Source organism: Mustela nigripes, chromosome 4 (assembly GCF_022355385.1).
Source record: "Mustela nigripes isolate SB6536 chromosome 4, MUSNIG.SB6536, whole genome shotgun sequence".
NCBI classification, from domain to species: domain Eukaryota; kingdom Metazoa; phylum Chordata; class Mammalia; order Carnivora; family Mustelidae; genus Mustela; species Mustela nigripes.
The window spans coordinates 17468879-17489392 of record NC_081560.1 but is presented as its reverse complement, the minus strand read 5'-3'; the positions used below and the strand labels follow the sequence as shown (position 1 = coordinate 17489392).

At 35.6% G+C, this 20514-nt stretch overlaps 1 protein-coding gene across 7 annotated transcripts in view; it reads right to left on the bottom strand.

The window, feature by feature from the left end:
• The window catches only part of CNOT4 (CCR4-NOT transcription complex subunit 4), a 141256-nt gene that overhangs the window by 10713 nt on the left and 110029 nt on the right, over nt 1-20514 (bottom strand). For 2 of the 7 annotated variants that reach the window (XM_059396349.1, XM_059396350.1), the window contains exon 11: nt 6993-17882. The exons of the other annotated variants lie outside the window; for them this stretch is intronic. In XM_059396349.1, the coding sequence (XP_059252332.1) occupies nt 17782-17882 (101 nt within the window). In that variant the 3' untranslated portion in view covers nt 6993-17781. Of the gene's footprint in view, nt 1-6992; nt 17883-20514 lie in introns of those variants that run through there. 7 annotated transcript variants of the gene reach the window in all.

The following is a 20514-nucleotide window of genomic DNA, read 5'->3' as shown; positions in this document are numbered from 1 at the left end:
TACTAATAGAAGGTTGAACTGACATAAACAGGAAAAGAGAGGCCATGAGGGTCAGCTAAATATGGCCTGGGCTTCCTGGACTCTGCCTTAACTTCGTGCTTTTATTCCCCCCTCTCTAGAATGCTTTTCTGATTTCTTCTAATTAATTTTTATTCAATATTCCAAAAGTTGAAGTCTTTTCTTTTCCACTCAGATCATTCTAGAACAGTACTTGTGGCCCAAACCATACCCACTGGGCAGCAAACTGGATGACCCCACTAAGTTTGCTGCTCACCCTTACTCACATCTCTCAAACTCTACTGCAAGGCCTGTGCGGGTGTATCTTGTGCCTCAAGATATCTACTGAATCAAAGATCCAGCTTGAGAAGACCTGAAAAATCACTTTCCCCTAAAAAGCCTATTTAATTCATATTTGTATAATGCTATGAGTCAAATCGTTCTTTCCAAAGACACAAAAATCTTTCTGGAAGCAGGAATCAGCTATGTTTGAGGGTGCCAAAAGGCTTGTCTGCATGCAAACGGAGGGAAAAGAGCCACTATAATGATAATGTTTTCAATAGTGTTTGAGATGTGTGTACACTTTTTTAAAATCCAATGCACCAAAATTAAATAAGGAATGCTTGAGTGATACTAAATGCTCTTCTGGTATGAACAAAGTCCTTTGGGCATAAAGAAGAAAATGAACTGTTCTGCCATTCTGCCTGCAGTTTAAGTGGTAACTCGAGAAGCTGATATTGAAGAGGACATGGGCATTCCATACAGAAAAGAGAGTAGCAGAGGTAGCTGATCTAAAATATAGCAGAAGTATTTCAAAATATAGTTTTGTTTTGTTTTGTTTGCATATGTACCTTTTTCTTCTAGAATGTTCCTACAAGTCTGTTTTAGGGGAGAAACAGATCATCCAATGAGAACCAGAAAAACATCCAGATGTCTGTCTTATGAAGGATCTAAGGAAGCAGAATCTGTTTTTTAAAAATGGAAAAATACTTATGAAAAGATGTCTATATATAAAGCTATATAGACTGTGAGAGAAAAGTACACTGAAAAGTTAATGCGAAAGATAAGTACATCTCAGAAGCATTACAGACTTGAATAGATGGAACCTGAACCAGAATACAGAAGCAACAGAGCTAAAGGACGCGAGGTGCAAAAATCAAATAAAAGACATCTATAAAATCCGAAATTGGAAGTGCAAAGGAAAGCATTCCAGTGAACACAAAACTGAGCACTATGAACAAAGCACTGTGAGGTGACCCAAAGACAACTGGGGGGGGGCGCTTATTATCCATGGGAGCATATAGAAGTCACCAGAATATGGTTTCACCATGACAAACAACAAAAGTACACAGACATGGGGGTTGTCAGCCACCCTAAATCTCTGAGGTCTGAATCCGCTAGAAGAAGATAACCCTAGCAAAAGTGACTTGCTGACATCTCCCTTCCCCAAGGTGGAAACAAGAAGGGAAACTTTTATCCTGGACTTCTGACCAAAAAAGAACTGTTTGGCTGTTGCAAACATAACAGAAGCCTAAGAGTTTGTGGCATAATTTTAGGATTTACAGAAGCAAGAAATGGGAATGACTTAGATTGGAGCCCTTGGATGGCAGGTATCCTGGCTATTTCTGCAATTACCACAGTGCATTACAAATACTTGTTTATGTGTTAGCTTTTGTCTACTAGACTATGAGCTCCTCCAGGAAAAGGGACCTTGATTTAATCCTCTTCATGTATTGTGAACAGTTCCCAAACCTGGATCTCAACAGGTATATAATGTTTCCTAAACAAAGAGCACTGAACATCTATTTCCAGATTTTTGGAGAAAAACAGCTTTCCAAAAAAGGTGTAAAAAAAACCTCATCAACAATAACAAAACTATGATTCAGGGTGGTCCCATAGTTATAGGAGACAGTGATTCATAGACCACAGAAGATGCTAAACTATGACTTCTAATTACGCAAGAATAAATGATTCTTAACAAAGAAAAGAAACTGGGGAGAAATCTAAAGAAATAACATTTAGAAAAGATGGATGGAGGTTAAAAAAAAACACAAACCTACCTGTAAGAGTGTCATAATCCTTGAGGACTAAAATCAGAACACATATTGATCTGAAGCTTGTGGACAATGTTGAAGGCAAGAAAAAGCTAAGTTTGGAATAGGAGAAAATTTAGAAAAGCCACTGTGCAGCCTGGTGTCATAATGCTAAGCCCCAAGAGAAGGCAGGCCTATGCAGTTCCGTCTTCATTTGACTTTCTTCCATCTTCTTTATAAAAAGAGCATGATCCTCAAACCAGAATGGACAGAGGAAGCAATGTGGAGAGAGCTGTCAGTAAAGGTGCAAAAGACAGTAAAAGAACATCCACTCAATTTAAATGAGTTTTAAATCTTTAGGTGCAAAATGAACTCTATTTCAGGGAATTAATCCTTGCAGATGTGATCACAAAACCACTTTTAAGATAAGTGCTGGAAAAGGAGAAAATGGCAGACTCTAGAAGCTACACGCTTGTAATTAGTTCTTGGGAAAATCTGAAATGGATTAGGAGCTAGATGATTTCTTCAGAAATGAGTGACAGGCTTAGCAAGGACTGCTGGCTCTATTGCTTGCATCTGGGGCATTTTTCATGGAAAATAATATGCAGCGTTTTGTCTAGAACCTTAGCTCCCTTCCATTTGAATTACACAGGAAGTTAAATTTAATACTGAAGTGGAACAGGTAGTCATGAAGCTTCTCTTGACAATTGTTATCCACTGGAAATGTCCTCTTTCTTGACATCACAGTCCTTTCCTTTCCTCTGCTGCCTGCCCAAATTCAAGACTCTGAAACCAGCTACTTGCCTATCCCACTGACACATCAGCTCCATAAAACAAATGGAAAAGAGTGATCAATGAGAGCCAAAATGTATTTCTACAAAGAAACAGACATATCAAAATAATTTATTCTCTGGATGGGCTTTCTGGGATATCCTAAGTATACTATATCTTCAATTGAGCAGGTTCTGATAAGTCTGATGGTAATCTTTTGGAATAGGATGTAAAGTGTAGCATTGGGTAACAGCAGTGTTTAGATGAATTTTTACGGAATTTAAGGTACTATGTGTCAGCTTAAAAGTTTCTGTGATACTCACCAAAACCGGTAAGATATCTAGGGATAAACCTAACCAAAGAGTGAAAAAAATCTATACTCTGAAAACTATGAAACACTAATGAAAAGAAACTGAAGATGAAATAAAGAAATGCAAAGATATTCCATGTTCATAGACTAGAAAAACAAATATTGTTAAAATGTCTATATTACCCAAAGCAATCTACATATTTAATTTGATCCCTATCAAAATACCAACAGCATTTTTCTCAGAGCTAGAACAAACACTCTTAAAATTTGTATGGAACCACAGAAGACCCCGAATAGCCAAAGCAATCCTGAAAAAGGAGAGCAAAGCTGGAGGTGTCACAATTCTGACTTCAAGTTATAATTACAAAGCTACAGTAACCACAAAGTATGGTACTGGCACAAAAATGGACACACACATCAATAGAACAGAATAGAAAACCCAGGAATGAACCCAACATTATATGGTTAATTAATCTTTTTTTTTTTTTTAAGATGTTATTTGACAGACAGAGATCACAAGCAGGTGGAGAAGCAGGCAGACAGTGAGGAAGAAGCAGGCTCCCTGCTGAGCAGAGCGCCCAATGTGGGGCTCGATCCCAGGACCCTGGGACCATGACCTGAGCCGAAGGCAGAGGCTTTAACCAACTGAGCCACCCAGGCGCCCCTGGTTAATTAATCTTTGACAAAGCTGGAAAGAATAGCCAATGGAAAAAAGACCATCTATTCAAATGGTGTTGGGAAAACTGGACAGCAACAAACAAAAGATGAAACTGGGCCACATTCTTATACAAAACACACAAATAAATTCAAAATGGATTAAAGACCTCTGAAACCTGAATCCATAAAAATCCTAGAAGAGAGCACAGGCAGTAACTTCTTTGATATCAGCCATAGCAACTTCCTTCTCGATATAACTCCTGAGGCAATGGAAACAAAAGCAAAAATAAACTGTTGGGACTACATCAAAATAAAAAGCTTCTGCACAGCAAAGGAAGTAATCAACAAAACAAAAAGGCAATCTACAGAATGGGAGAAGATATTTGCAAGTAACAGACATTATGAAGGATTATTAACCAAAATTCATAGGGAACTTACGAAACTCAACAACCAAAAACCAAATAACCCAATTAAAAAATGGGCAGAAGACATGAACAGACATTTTTCTAAAGAAGACATACAGATGGCCAACAGAAGAAGCTTAACATCACTCATCATCAGGGAAATGTTAATCAGATACCACTTCACACCTGTCAGAATGGCTAAAATCAAAAACACAAAAAGAAACAACAGGTGTTGGCGAAGAGGTGGAGAAAAAGGAAACTCCTGCACTGTTAGGGGAATGCAAACTGGTACAGCCACTGTGGAAAACAGTATCAAGTTTCCTCAAAAAGTTAAAAATAGAACTACCCTACCATCTAGCAGTCACACTGCTGAGTATTTACCCAAAGGATATATAGCAGCATTATCTACAACAGCCAAGATATGGAAGCAGCCTAAGCGTCCACTGAATGACAAATGGGTAAAGAAGACGTGGTATAAGTATAATAAAATCTTGCCATTTGCAAAGACATGGATGGAGCTAGAACGTTATGCTAAGTGAAATAAGTCAAAGACAAATACCATACGATTTCACTGATATGTGGAATTTAAGAAGCAAAACAAATGAGCAAAAGGAAAAAAGAAAGAGAGAGACAAAACAAGAAACAGACTCCTAACTATAGAGAACAAACTGATGGTCACCAATAGAAGAGAGATGGGCTGGCGAGATGAGTTAAATGGGTGACGGGGACTAAGGAGTGCACTTGTGATGAGGACTGGGTGATGTATGGAAGTGATGAATCACTACATTACACACCTGAAATGAATATCACACTGTAAGTTAACTGGAATTTAAATAAAATTACAAAAATGAGTAAGTTTCTGTGATACTGCTTCCTTTATCTTTGACTCTGTAATTTTTATCAAGCTCAGCAAAACCTACAAAGTTAATTTAAATATGCAAGCGGAAGCCAACTCTAGAGATGACAGAATCCATAATTAAAATTACAGCTACTCAATTAAAAATCATTGAACTCTTCACACAAATGCTAATAATGTTTATCTATCTCTTTATCAATCTCTTTACATTTATCTATCTCTTTACAATCACATAGCTCTTTCATAAGACAAACTTGTAAGATGTGATACACAAACAGTATACCCTAACCTCATCAAATTGAAGCATGAAGAGGTATATATATATTCAGATTTTTTTTAATGTATTAGGAAAGTACAGTATGAAAGAAATCTAACCAGTAATACATGTGAAAAAGGGGTCTAGTGGTATTACTCAACAGGCTTATATCTAATATGACAAATGGGTAATGGAATTTGTAAAATGGTAACATTAAGACCAGGTAAACAGATATGCAATATCTACATTAGCTATTGTAGGACAATGGGCAAACCTCAAGTGATACCACTCTGAGCCTCAGTCACTTACAAAATGGGGGTAATATCTACCCCATAGGATGGTTTTATAAAAGGACTCTGTAAACTGTAAAGGAATTTATAAATATACAGAATAAGAACAGTTTTAATGAAAAATAGATCTATTTTCTGACCACATCAGGATTATTAAAGTGTGAGCTTTATATTTTAAGAAAAGCATTCACTGTCCAATCAAAATACATGTAGAGGAGAACTAGACTAGGCATGTAGAGAGAACTAGGATCCATGCTAACCGTAGAATGGCTGGAAGACCTAAGGAAGCTTCATCAACCTCTAGAAGTTACTAGACAAGTGGTAACTGCCTTCACATATTTCACAAGAAGTATAAATGGGAAATAGATTTTGGTTTCACCAAAAAAGAAAAAAAACTTTTATAATTACTAGTTGCCCTTGAAAGACTTTCTGAATTGTGTGTCTGTGTTTTAGGGGAAGACGTACACACATTCACACACATGTACGTATATTCATTTATGTATTTACATATTTATTTATGAGTATCACAAATGAGAAACTAGAGGTTAAGAAGAGCATTATTAGGTGACATTCTAAAAATGGTGAGAGTGTTTTGGGGGGATAGTACTGAAGAAATAAGTGAATGTCAAGAGCTGAGGTTTCCAGAGTTCGGAGATAAAGAAGACAGAAGAGAAGGTCTGATCGCGCAGTGGAGAGGGGAGCCAACGCTGAAAGTCGCAGAACAACCAAGAGGAAAGCTGTGACTCATGTTCTAAGGAATCTGAATAAGTGGTTCCGAAGTCTAGATGCAACACAAAGCACACCCAGGTTTTGCAGCCTCCAGAAGTAATCAGATATCAATATCACTCTCTCAACCATCAGATTTCATTGAACAAACATTTTTGGAATGTCTACTCTGTATCTTCTTTCCTAAAAGTGATGCTGTTCTGTTTGTTGTTTTGTCTTTAGTGGTTCACTAGAGGCTGGCCATTGTGAGCAAAGCCAGTGATAGCTTTTGACTGTTTAGTGCCAATAAAATGCCTTTATGGAGTATAAGTTCCTCTTCAAGCTTGTATTCATAACCAACGTATTTTGCTACCTATCCAGCAAATCCTTGTACAGTTATGTGTCTACTGAAATTCCTAAGATTTCTGAAGTTCACAATTCTCTAAATTAAAAGATTTCCAAATTTTTTAAGTTATTAAAAAACACCAAACCCAATTTTTTACTTCATTTAATTAAACAGCTTACTTTTATTTTAACAGTGAAGATCAGTCTCCTCTTTTTCTGAAAGATGGCTCTTATCTTATGGATTTAAATCAAAGTCAGAAAAATTCCCCCAAAAGACTAAAATTATCCATGTTCTGAAATATCTCTTTAATTGACAAATTCTTCATAACCCAGCTATGAGCTTCATTCTTAGAAAATACCATTTCAGACATTAAAACAATAATTTGCTTTATTTCTCAATTTCAGGAAAAAAAAATTTCAGGAAATGAAAGAGTTTTCTCATTATCTTATACTAAAACTAAATCAGACAGACATGGGTATAATCATAGTGATGTATATGGTGGTAAACATTTCCAACCCAACAGACCAAGCAAGCACATATCTTTAGGAGCTCTTTCTCCTTGTACTAGTTACAAACCAAAGAGATATATTTGTTATAGTTTGGGATTCTTTTACAAATAAATGTTTGATTTTCAAAACAAGCATGTATATTGTGAAATTTAGCTATTTTAGCTATATGAAATGTCTGATTAAAAAAAATAAGACTATTTGCTTGTTTCTTTCTCTATACTACTTATTCACATACTAGGGAAAATAAATAAACTTTTCTGCTTCTAATTCTCAAATGATGTCTCAATTTAAAAAGAATTAGTCCTAATAAGAATGCATCCTTTCCAGACCTACAAAAGATAATACTCCTGTAGAGATTAGCATTTCAAAAAGAACCTTGATGAATTCAAAGACTTAAATGCTCACCACCAGTCCACTAAGCGGCCTTAGCTTAAAAATCACTTAAAATACACATTTATTTAAGTGTTCATCCTTAGCTATGATTTATTAAAGTTGGATTTGAAAAGGACTGCCAAAGATATTCTTGACAGAACCAATTCTTAATCAATGTTGGGCCCTACTGAGAAGGCAGGCAGGAAGGAAAGAAGGAAAGAACACCAGGTGAATGAATACATTCTCAAATTCAAATTAGAAACAACAATTCTTATTTCACCATATCCTGGAGCTTTACACCGAACTAGAATTAACATGTCAGTGGAAAAAAATTAATTCTATTAAAAATTATACATATTTCTAAAACACTGAATTTTAGTCATATTGTCTAGAATATTAAATAATTTTTAAAAGAGCTAAACTAAATAAATCAGAAGTTGGGGAAAGGGGATAATACCAGCTTACAATGTCAAAAATCTTTATCAATTCAACATTTAAGAGTTGCAGTGGTTGTTAATCTACTTCAAAACTCAAAGTGTACTTACTGTTTAAATGTGCTGTTTTAAGAGAGAAGGGGAAAAAAAAGGTCACCTAAAACTAAATGCCAGTTTGGAAATAAGCTGAAAGATGGCAGACTGGTGACTGGGGAGGTAACTGGGAAGTAAATGATCACAGAACCTCAAATAAACACTCCACAGCCTGAGAGGGAGAACTGCTTCTCTGAAAAGGGAAATCCAGGCCTGTCGGGGATGGTGTAGGGGAATCACACAGGGAGTGCACGTTATCTAGCAGAGAACTCCTCTCTAGCTATGAAAAGTTATACGGGGAAAGATGATTTTCTTCTCTATCCAAAGAAAGGGAAAAAAAAAAAAACACAGAGAAGTAAACACAAGGTATTAGGATGACTCATGGTGGTTAAGAATTAAAACCTGAAAGTGTGTTTATAAAATGCAGGGATATATGTGTGTATTTGGAGATTATGAGACCTTTGCTTATTTTAGTAATAGGCTTATTCCAATCAAGTATTACTTAAAATACAGGTGAGGTCTTGGGAGTTTACACGTAACAGCACTGACTACACTAAAACTCAAGATTTGTTATACCTATCTGGGTCTGGGGAAGACCACAGTTACATTAATTAATGGTTTAGAAGTAAAATGAAACATATCTGATAGCAAATCTTACCCTGAATTGGGGATTAGGGGGTGCCTGCTTTGGCATATAGATCAGTAATCCATATTTCTAAGTTTCAATTAAAACTCATTTTTCTAATGGAACAATGGTATGGAGCCCAACATTCTGCTTAAAGCCAATAATAAAACTTCCTACTTTGGTTGATGAAGTCGTAACACTGGTCCTCCTTTACCTTTAGCTGGATACCCAAATGATAGATGTAATAAAGGAAAAAATAAGCAGCTTCAGGGTATCGGTCTTCTCACAAATGCCAACATATAAAATGATGATACTTAAAAAACATCCCAGTAATGTTTCAGATCACTATATTCTGCTCCATATACATATGATTTCAATATGCAAGACTGATAACAGAGTGTAAATGTTAGCACAGTCCTTAGGATAAGATCTCACCATATAAGGAAACAGCACTAGGCTACAAAAGTTGATTGCAGTCAGCTTTCCTGAATTTCTTCTTGGAGATGGTGATGGTATTATCATCTTTAAATCCTTGTGGAGCTTTCTCTCTGTTTCATTATGCTGAAAACAACAACCTCCTTCTTTGAAACATTATCAGCAGATATGCTATTGTTTTACATGGTGTAGCATATAGTTCTTCAAGATGAATCTGAGATGACAGCTTTAGTGTGAGGGTAGTACATCTTGGTACCATTACTATTATATATATATTTTTCATTCTTTTAGAGATGTCACCAGTCTAGTGATCGTGCATGCTGGTCCTTAAATGCTCTTTGGCACTGCAGAAAATTCTTGGGCAAATTTAATTCCACCTCTGTTTTATTCTTTATTAAGTTCTGAAATTGGTATTTAGTTTAAGTCTACATTATGTACTAATACCTGCTAGGTTACATCCTCTTCCACCTGTCACTAATGTTACTCCAAGATCACTAGGTCACATTAAATATCAGTTTCCAAAACTTACAGGATCTGTATTAACAGTCATCAGCAGATAGACACTTTGAAAGCCTTCATTATTTGCAGTGATATTCACAGTTGAAAGCCCTTGACTTGCAAGAACTACTACAATAATCAAGCTGTAAGATACAACAAAGTTTACAGAAGAGATATATTCTGGATCTTCAAGTTTCCTTCTCCGTGAGTTACATGTAGGAAGGCAAATTCAGATGGTGAGGGCTAAGGAGAACTTTATATTGTTAGAATGGGATTGTGGGCAAATCATATTCCTTCTGTGCCATGTTTATTATTATCATTATTACTTGGTCTTTAAAAGTCAGGCTGTTAGAGTATGTTATAGATTTCAAAGCTCTGAAATTTATTCCGACAGAAGTTTTCTTATTATCCTTCCCTTAGGTTTTTCCAAAGAGTATGACACGGGGTGGATATGCCTACTAGTGAGACTAAATCTGATGAGAAAAGGCTACAAAAATATTTGTTCAGATAAGCCTTGCTGCGTTTCAAAGGGTCTTTATTTCTTTAAAAAAAAAAAAAAAGTTTAGAAACAGACTATATATAAATGCATCACTTGTCCTGAACATATGAGTTAAGCAGAACATAGCAGGAATAAATACATGAAACGTCGCAGAAAAGTGGCCAGAGGGTTTTTCCTCTGCTATGTTAAGTGGAGGACTTAAATGAAAATTACTAAGCAACCAACACACGTGCACGCACACACATTCACCCTCACACCCATGGAGAGCACTACACTTATAGTATATATCTCTGCTAAGCAAACCTTTCTTCCATGATGCTAATCAAATGTCACAAAGACAGAAAGACTATTATTGCTATTTCAAAACTATTCAGATGGTTGTTTCAAACACTTTTACCTACTCAGGAAAACATGTATCCTAAACCTTTTTTACCTACAGCTCCTTGCCTTCCTCCCCTTTTTTAAAGGGTAGTATATAAAAGTTGCTTCACCCATAATCTTAAACTACATTGTTGTGAAGAAGCATGGCACCCTACAAGGTAAAACACCAAGTCCAGATGCACACAGCCTCAACAAAAAATAGGCCCAAATTCTCACAGCTGGAGTGAGTTTTTTATTTTGCTATTGTAACAGTGAGATAATTAAAAAACAGGACTACACCACACTTTAGTTATTTGTATGTTACATGAATTTCCCTTCTATTCAACAACAAAAAAAGGTACTAGGTGCTCTAGAGGCTTTATACATTTTATGGAGGCGGGGAGGAGGGGAAAGCTTTCGTAGTGTTGCTTTTTAAGAGAGCACAATAGTGAGCCTGAACAACAATAAGCACAGTGCGCTCCTGAGTCAGGTGGGAACTTCCAGGAACCCTCAGAATAATTGCACACATGAAGTGGCCTAAGAACGAAGTCAAGTCAGTAGCTGCCTTAGGAAGTACAGTCTGAAGGAGCCTGGAGAGAACGGATTGGTTCTTTAAGTACAACTTCCAGCTGTTTCATGGAATTTCTAAGTACTTCAGTTCAATTCTGAAGCAGCTTAGATTGCTTAGGCTTTCTTTCAGTTCTAGGTGCCCAACAGGTATAAACTAGATTTTCATATAACTCAAACCCAGGGCAGACTCTCTGAAACATTATGGAATAGAACAGATTCTCTTTGTGAATCCTGGATTCTCAAGAATGATTCCTTGGGAAAAGATCCCGACTAAGGAAGCCGGTATTAAAGGCTGGTATGCCCAGCATTATAGGGTTGGTAAGAATAATACTCATGGCAGCAAATCACAGGGCAGAAAGGAGATGGAAGGAGCAGTGGCTTTTCGATCCATCAGCATGGTTTCACAAAGAGCATTCTTGAGCAATGACTTGTACTTTGAAGTATTATCACTTTTAAGTATCATAGTTGATATGTCAGCTGACATATCATACATGGATCGTACACACATGGATCAAGTCCAGTGAGTTTAAAAATGTGTTAATGTCCATTGGGGAGGGTATGTGCTATGGTGACTGCTGTCAAGTGTGTAAGTCTGACGATTCACAGACCTGTACCCCTGGGGCTAATAATACATTATATGTTAATAAAAAAGTCTAATAAAAATATGTTAGTGTCAATAAACTAAGAGTACTTCCAAAGTAGGCATATTTGCTATTAACTAAATAAAGAAAAAATTTTATTTATCTATATCTTTATCCCTGTTTCACTTTACCTTCAGCAATTTTCCCTAAAGGTCATATCTAAGTATATAAAATGTAAGTATAGATTAGTTCATTAACTTGTAGGTTTATATCTATCTATTCACATGACACATTCTCTTTGGGGACAAACTGTCAAAACATTTTTATAACATGTTATAATAAAATTCTGAATTTCTCTCTCTTCTACTCTTCACTAATCTACTACTTTTAATTCCAATGTGCTATAGAAATAAAGCAGAATGACCCAGTACACCTAAATAAGAAGGGCTGGTTCTCCCAAGTGTGCTTGGGAGAAACTAGCTCCTACTTGTAATACAGGCTCTTCAACTACCAGACCTACTGCCTCTAAGTCTTCTACATCATAAGTAACATGTCCACCACCCCTCTCACTGGGCTTACCTACACCTGTCCAGTCTCATCCCTGGCTCTTCCCAAGCCTTCCCCTGCATTCTGCAGGAACGTTCATCCCACAGGGCGTTTTCCTTGGTCTTCAACTTACAAAAAACCTGACCCAGGATTCCCTAAGCAGTATCATGCTTTCTATAATTCTCTTTCTTACTCTCAAGAAATGGCTGGAAGGTAAGTGAGTGGAGAAGAAACACAGGGGTTACGAAAGCCAGGTGCCTTTCCAACCTCCAGCCCTGATGTTAGGCATTTAGATGCCATCCTTTCTCTGGTTCTCACTCATCACTCAGCACTAACCGTCATCATGCTGACCACAGCCTCCTAATCTGTCATTCCCTTAACAACACTATTCCTGCTCTGTGACCTCACCAAAACCTAAAGTCACTGAACTCCCTTCAACACACTCACACCATTGATTCTTTCCTGCCTTAGTGGACTGACTGACTCTTCTTGACCACAGATTAGGTATTTCAATGTTGTCTTCCTGCATATTTTTGTATCCCTTTCTTTTTCACCTTCTAACCAAACTCTCAATATTTGCTTTGTCTACCCTTGATGTTTTGTGCAGAACCAGAGAAATATATAAAACCATATACATTTGGACTCTAGAAGTTTTTAATTTGATCCTTATCTTCACTCAGCAATTCTTGAATTTCTTTCTGATGTACTTCTAGGCTTATTTCACAGGTTTATTTAATCACCTTTCTTTACTGAGTCCCAACTTCACTCTTCACCCCCATTCTCACACAATATGCATTCAATAATAACTGATGTGAGTCCCTTCCTGTGTTCTCATTTTCTCTAATTTCACCTTCTCTTTCCTAGATTTTCTGGGTGTCCTTGAAAAGAACAGTGCCCTCTTCTCTAAAGCTAAGTCCCTAACTTAACCTTGTCTCCGGAGCTTATCTCCTCCTAGCATTAGAGAAATCCATTACCCTACTGGATTAGCCTACCTTCTCTTTAGCACTGTCCATTTCTTCCTCTCAAATAGCTCTGTAAGTTCTGCTTTTAAATATTTAAATACCCACCCGACCTTAAAGCAATGCATTCTAAGATCTACCACCCATCTGGTAAGCGTCTTGTCTTTCTCTTTCCCTTAGTTGCCAAATATCTTAAGTAATCAATGGTTGCTGTAGCCATATCCTTGACTTTTTCTCATGAATCCTAGAAATCTGGTTTCCATCTGTACCTTTATGAAAGTTAAATTTTTAAAGGTCACCAGACACCTAGGCTTTTTTCTAGATCTCGTATTTTCTGGCTTCTAATTCATCATTTCTTCTCTATTCCTACTATTACTGTTCGAATCCAGGCCATTTTATTTGCACTGCCCAGCAATATACATAATGGAAACTTGTAAGTTTTTTTCGAAGTGGTCCCAGTTTCAAGCAAACACATCATCAAACTAATCTTTTTAAAATGCTACAATCAAGTTACATCTTCAGCAAAGAACCTAGAGTTCTCTATCACTGACCACATCCATATCAAGATTAAACTATCCTTCCCAGTTTTCAAGGCTTTTGCATACTTATTCTACTTTTCTGTATGACATGTATACCTCAAATGAGTCCATCTCCTCACTGTCCTTCTCTCTTAATCACTAGAGACCACTCCAATCTCTGTCTCTGGTTCTTTGTTCCGTCTGTTCTCTTTATTCTATTTTCCCCTTGAATCAGCCATCCTTCGACATCGAAAAGCCCCATACTTTATGAAGCCTTTCCCTGCCCCACCTTACATTAACTTCTTTAATTCCTATTTTTACTTTTGTATCACCAGAGCGTTTGATTAGTTCGCTAGACATTTCATGTGGAAATACCTGCGTATATTACTGCCATTTACTCAACATAAGGAGACAAGCAGTAGGTACTCACTCAGATTAAAAAAATACTCAGAGGAGAAAGATACAGCACTAAGGGCAGAAGGACTAGCTTGACACTGGATAACTGACTTTGGTCTATATTTTATAGAAAAAGACGTATCATTGTTTTGGGTTATCACCTCTTTATAAGATAACCTTTTTAAAAACATTATTGTGTTTCCAACTGTATGATATCCATCCCTAAGCCAATTACACAAATTTGGGACTACCTCAAAGATCAAGTAAACAGAAAAGTCTAAAAACCTTGTAACTCAAAAAGATAAAACATCCTCTAGTTTTTAATGTATGCATAAATAACACAATGGTTATCATTTTGTAAGACTTCTATGCACCTGCAATTCATTCCTCCTTTTTCTTGGCTTTCTAAGCCAACGTCTCTGTGGGAGTAGCTACCTTATGGACGTGTGTCACAGCAGAAAAGAGCTCTGGCAATCTTGAAGGTGCTTGGAACGCCATACGAATAGGAAAAATGTCAATAAAAAATGTGCACAGACACAATGCATTCAAGTATTTTCTTTAAAAGAACATATATAGAGAAAATTCTATTTAACACCTAGAACACTAAGAGTTAGAGACATGAGCATAAACACATGACTAAGATACTCAAGTCAAAATTGTGAATGTATGTTTTCCCTATTAAGATTTTTATCACTCCCTCCAAATTATCACATATTTTAATTTTCAGGTATCAATATTTAATACCCTATGTTGCCACCGTCAGAGCAATGAGTAATGAGTCTAGACCACTGCAACGGTTTTTGTTAAAATATATTAAGAGCTGACCCTACAGAAACAACCTGAAATAAAACTGTCACTAGACTGTTATACTTAATGACAGGATCTACGCTTTATTCAGCCCTCAAGACCTAACTAAAGGTCACCATACAGAATAGGCTCTCAAATATTTGACTAATATTTTGTTGTAATAAGGGCAGTATACAAAAGCACCACCTGGAAAAACATGTGACAGTAGAATGAAAAGGAAAATATCATTAATCAGAAAATATTTTCTAATGGAATCTTTAAGAAAATAAAAAAAGAGGCACTTTACATTCATCATGACTTAAATCATTCACTCCAGTTCTCTATTTCCTACAGTGGCACTAAAGTCATTTCAGGGTAGCAGTTTTTAAATTCTCTTCCTGGGGTGGGGGGTGGGGTGGGGTACCACCAAGCTCTTTATAAATCTAATAGCTATGGATTTTCTCCACAGAAAAATATGGACAGCTGTACATACGTACAAAACTTCGCTAGTCCATCCAAAGGGTTCTGAATTCTGGCGTTTACAGTTTCTGATTTAAGAAACAGACTAGTTACTTTTTTAAAAAGTTGGGATGTAAAAGCATAAAAAGTTTCCCTTGTGCATGAGACATTCATTTAACAAAAACTATTCTGAAATTTTTTAGAATTTTTCATTCTTTACCATCATTTGGCTTCATCAACTTACTTGCTATATGAAGTGGTACTTTCTTTTACGTGTTGTGTAATTTCTTCTGTGCTTTAATATAATTAATTACCAACATGATTTCAAGACTTAACTTTTTAAAAAAACTATACTATCGAAATATTAGGTAAGCAAAATGGTGAGACTTATTATTCTAGGCTTACAAGGGCTCAAAATTACAAAGTTAAAGGATAATCTTTAGCTTTTCAATGTGAAAATAATTAAACTGAAACCTAAGTGCCCAAGATGCATTTTCCTGATGTTTGCTGTGTGTCAAAAGTGTGAAGAATAAAGAAGTAGGCAGGGAGAGAGTTTTGGGTTCTAGCAAGTATAGATAAAACACCTGACAATTTTTTGGCCTTGGCAAGGAAGGAAAAAGGAGAGAGAAAGCGACCACAGGAAAGAAGCCTTGTTTAACAGGCAGATCGCTCTCTCAACACAAAGAAGTAAAGTAAAGAAACCATCTGTCTTGGTAAGCAGATCCAGGTGATGAAAGGCTTGCACTGATAGCTAGAGAAAGCTATCTATTAGTAAGCTTCACTACAGGGAGCCCAAAGCCTAGGAACCCTAGCACCACAGAAGACATTAAGTGGATGTCTTGGCTTCTTACAGCAAAAATGAAACTGTAATTAAACCATGATCAAAGGCTTCTGTCTAATAAGTCGACAGTGTTTTACTTGTATTTTTTAAATTTCTTGTAATGCTGCCCTAAAGTCAGTTTTGAATAGAAATTAGAGATTGTCACTTATGCAGAATCTTACAAAAATATTTAAATGGCTAGATGATTACCTGTTCCTATACCTCAGTTAACCAAATCAAAGGACATCAAAGAACAGATTTTAGTTTACCCACTATACCTGAGGACAAAGCTATTCCATTTGCTGTATTATACCTAACAGAAAATAACCAGACTTCATATAGAGAGGTAATCTTGAAAAATGCCAACATGATATTATCTCATCTCCTAATGTGTTTTTTAAATAATTATTATTTTAAAATCCTTAGGATTCCTTTTTTGGTATTCACATTACTCTTTTAATATTTTTAACAAATAAAGGCATATCTTTTATCGTAATTGTTTTTTGAAAACGTCAAGAAGAGATCTGACTTTCCCCATTCTTCCCAGATATTTAATCAGGCAGAATATGGTCATGTTTTTCTGAATCAGCTTTTGTCCACTGCTCAGAACTCCATTCAGTTTATCAGCTTTAAAACTATTTTTGAAAAAACTGTGTATTATCCAAAAACATCACTGTATATCATGCCCTAATAAAGTACTTCACTATCTTCTGTGATCAAAATTACCTACAACAACTTACATGGCCTAATTTTAGAGGATCCCCAATCTCTTCTCCTCCACCTTAGTCTCATTCTGGCCAGGTACTTGTAATATAGCTTTATTATCACATTTCAATTTTTAAACAATGACGTTTCCAAACAGGTATCTCACAGAACTACCGTTCATTCCATAAAAGTGTTACACTACTATGGTTGCTTCTCACATACAATGTTTACCCCATATTCAAGTTTCTGATAAATCAACTGTAAGTTGAAATTCTGTTTCTGAGGCATTTCCTGGTATACTAGGCAGTGCATTAGAAAAGAGATATTGCATTTAGTCTATAATAATTAACCTTCTAAATATAATTAACAACCATTCAAAAAGAAAGTGCAAATGTGCAAATGAGAGACAACAAAAACAGTTTCTAAACATGTAATGCATTAATATAGGCTATAAATCCATACAACTAAAAATAATTGCTGACAACATCCTTCTGAGCATTAAACAACACCACCAATTTTGTTTTATATGTTTTCTTTCTTCTCAAGTATTCAAAGAAATGCAATAGACATTATCTTAATTTTCAATTTTTTCATGAGTATATTAGGATATTACCATTTTTTTTCACAAATCAGAAAACAAGGAACTACCATTATCTTTGCATAATTTCAGTAATAGAGCCAAAATAAGAACAATTCTAGCTAATCTCATCTGGGATCTTAATTAGTACTACAAGTTTATTTGTGTGAGTTAAAAATAGTATCACTCATGAGAAACAATGCCAAAATTATTATGCTAATAAATCGTGTTAAAGGCCTAATGAAGAAATACTTTAGCAACTATGAGGTAACACACTAGTTGTAGGCATGAGGAACGTTTATATTGGCTCTTTTGGGTGTATACATTAAATGCGAAATCAGAAAGGAATCATGCAAAAATCCGGTTGCCCATGCAAGCACCCCAGAGTCTAATCCTCTCCTCTCAGTTCTGTTGTCAGGCCACAGTAGTGTGGAGACTTGTAGGCTGCTGTCCTTGTTGTAATGAATGGGAAGAGGCTGACAGTGGCATGGTCGAAACCTTCACCTCTTCTTCCCCTGTGGAAAAGTCAGTCATGGTCTAGTTATGGGTGACTAGATTTGTTAACAGTCCCTTTAAAAATGATTTCAATATTTGGAATACTGATACATATATAAAATACATGCTTAAATGCCTGGAATCTGGGTGTGAAACAAGACATGAATTTTAAATATAAACTTATCAAGTACCTAGAAAGTAGTTACACTATAAACACACCCTTCAATTTAATACTATGTCAGATATAAGAACAAATATAATAGATTTAGGATTATAAATAGACAAAAAGAAAAAAAAGAGAGAGACCAGGAAAGCCATTCTTTTCCAAGCCAATTGGACCCCTTTTAAATTCAGATACTAACAGTTAATAGTATTTTGTGAAAAAAATTAAAAAGAAGTTCACAGATGTGAAAATATGTTTTTTAAAAGGAAAAATGACAAATTCATGTTTTAAAGGCAGAAATTATGTCCATAAAAAATAAACAAAAAGATATAAATATCAATTCAGCAAATTACCACACTGCATCTGATAATTCACTGTGTACTCTGAAGGAATTAGAAAAGAATAAATGCTAATGGTATAACGATCCAATTGACTGAAAGCGAGATGACTACTTCTAGGTCAGAGAAATACACGAAATGAGATCAGTTCTCCTAATTATAATTGATAATTACTGGACTACAAGTGACTTGTTTCACATATGACTCAAAATCCAATCAAGTCACTGTTAAAATAGCTAATTCGGTAATAAAATTTAAAGAAAAATGTCCTCTTACAAGTAAAATTTGAATGAACAAAAACATGAAAAAAATCCAATCCTAAACAGTTTCAAGTATTTCTCTAAGAATATCTTAAACCAACAATGCTTAATAGACTGAGACTTAATATTATTTGTTTTCCAAATAATTTTTAGCATCATAGAATAAAAAACATCTTGGCAGAGAGTTCTTTGAAAAACAAATCTGCAAAATTACATTTGGAAATATTTAACTGACAGATTTAACTAACACAATGAAGGAAGACTCTCAGCCTTTAGAACAGGTTATTTCCTAATTTTTCAGTAAATTGGCCAAAATTCTATAAACTCCAAGTACATAGCAAGAAAGTTGTGTAGAGGAAATTCTAGACTACAGTTCTTGGTGAGAACATGGTACTGATAAGGACTACGCAAGAGATTAATTTTTATCAAGTCAATAAACTTCATTCTACTTTGTAAGTTATAGGCCATATCCCTGAGCTGGGCCAATTGTCTCATCAATAGATACTGTTGATGAAAAGGGACCTGAAAGTGTGTGAGAGCAACAATCAATTACTATGGGAAGAAAGCCAAGTTAAAGTACATGCCAGTGATCTTCATTTGTGAAGGTGAACAACATCGTACTGGAAAAACACTTCAGTTTGAATGTGGAATCTGGATCCTTGTCCTAATTCTATTACTAATTGAATGTTTGACCTTTAACAAATTATTTAACCTTTCTGGAACACAGCTTTGCTTTTTCTAAAAGAACTAGTTGAACAAGATAAGCCACTTTTTTATGAAAAGTTACTTCTTAAACAAAAGCACATGGTTCCAATAACAAAAAAGATCTGAATGGACCTACTATAATTGTCCACTAATCAAAGTTTTCCCCCAAGAATATTTATTTCAAAAATCCTTCCAGGCTTAGCAAACTGGATGAGCAGCCAAGAAAATGCTGCTAAAAGGATTTTACCTAATTAAGAAAATAACTAATTTTAAACAAACAAAAAAAGTTTTCATGTAGGCGTAAGAAATGGAAGCCGCATTTCTGTCAAGCCTCTGGCAACTGTCCTTCCCATGATAGGTTTCAGACATACCAATTTTTAATAATTTAACTGAAACAAACCAAAACTAAAAATTTAAATACAAATATATAATAAATACAGACATGGTATCTGTAGGATATACAGGTGACTGACACCTGAGTATTTGCTCCTAAAGGCCAGGGACCCTACCGTGTTTTGCTCTACATAGCTAAAGAATAAATAAATATACATGCCTTTTCCAGTGTTGAATACTGTCTAAGCATATCTTATAGTGGCAGGTATCATAGAAATAGAAGGTACTCTCCATTTTGAAGCACTTCACCAACAGCTACCCTGGTTAAGATACCATGATATTCATTTCAGGATACAAAGTTGAACCTATTTGAAGGGTTCAACTCAAGTACAACTGATTTACAACTAGGGGTGGGGGAAGCAGATATTGCTTAGGTATTAAATTGCTTCAAATCAGACACAGTTAAAATGAACATAGTTTTCTAGAATTTTACTTTCTGTCATTTCTAATTGTTACTGAAAATCCTAAATGATCCAGCTACAAATATGTAATTATTCTGTTTTGAGGTTTAGCACATTCATCTTCCTGAAATATTTGCCAAATATTTATAGGACATGAGAGTATTCTGTGTAACTCTTAATAACAATTTTAAATATTTTGTTGCATTAAACTACAATTTCTCTTGTCATCAGAGATTTAAAAATGATCTAATAATAAAGTTTAATCATAAGTCACCATTTAAATACCAAACAAGTATGCAGAGTCAAAAACTGAAAATCTGAAATAACAAACTCTCCCAACCTCCCACAAAATATGACAATGATTCAGAACCTACAAGTCGGTGACTTCATTC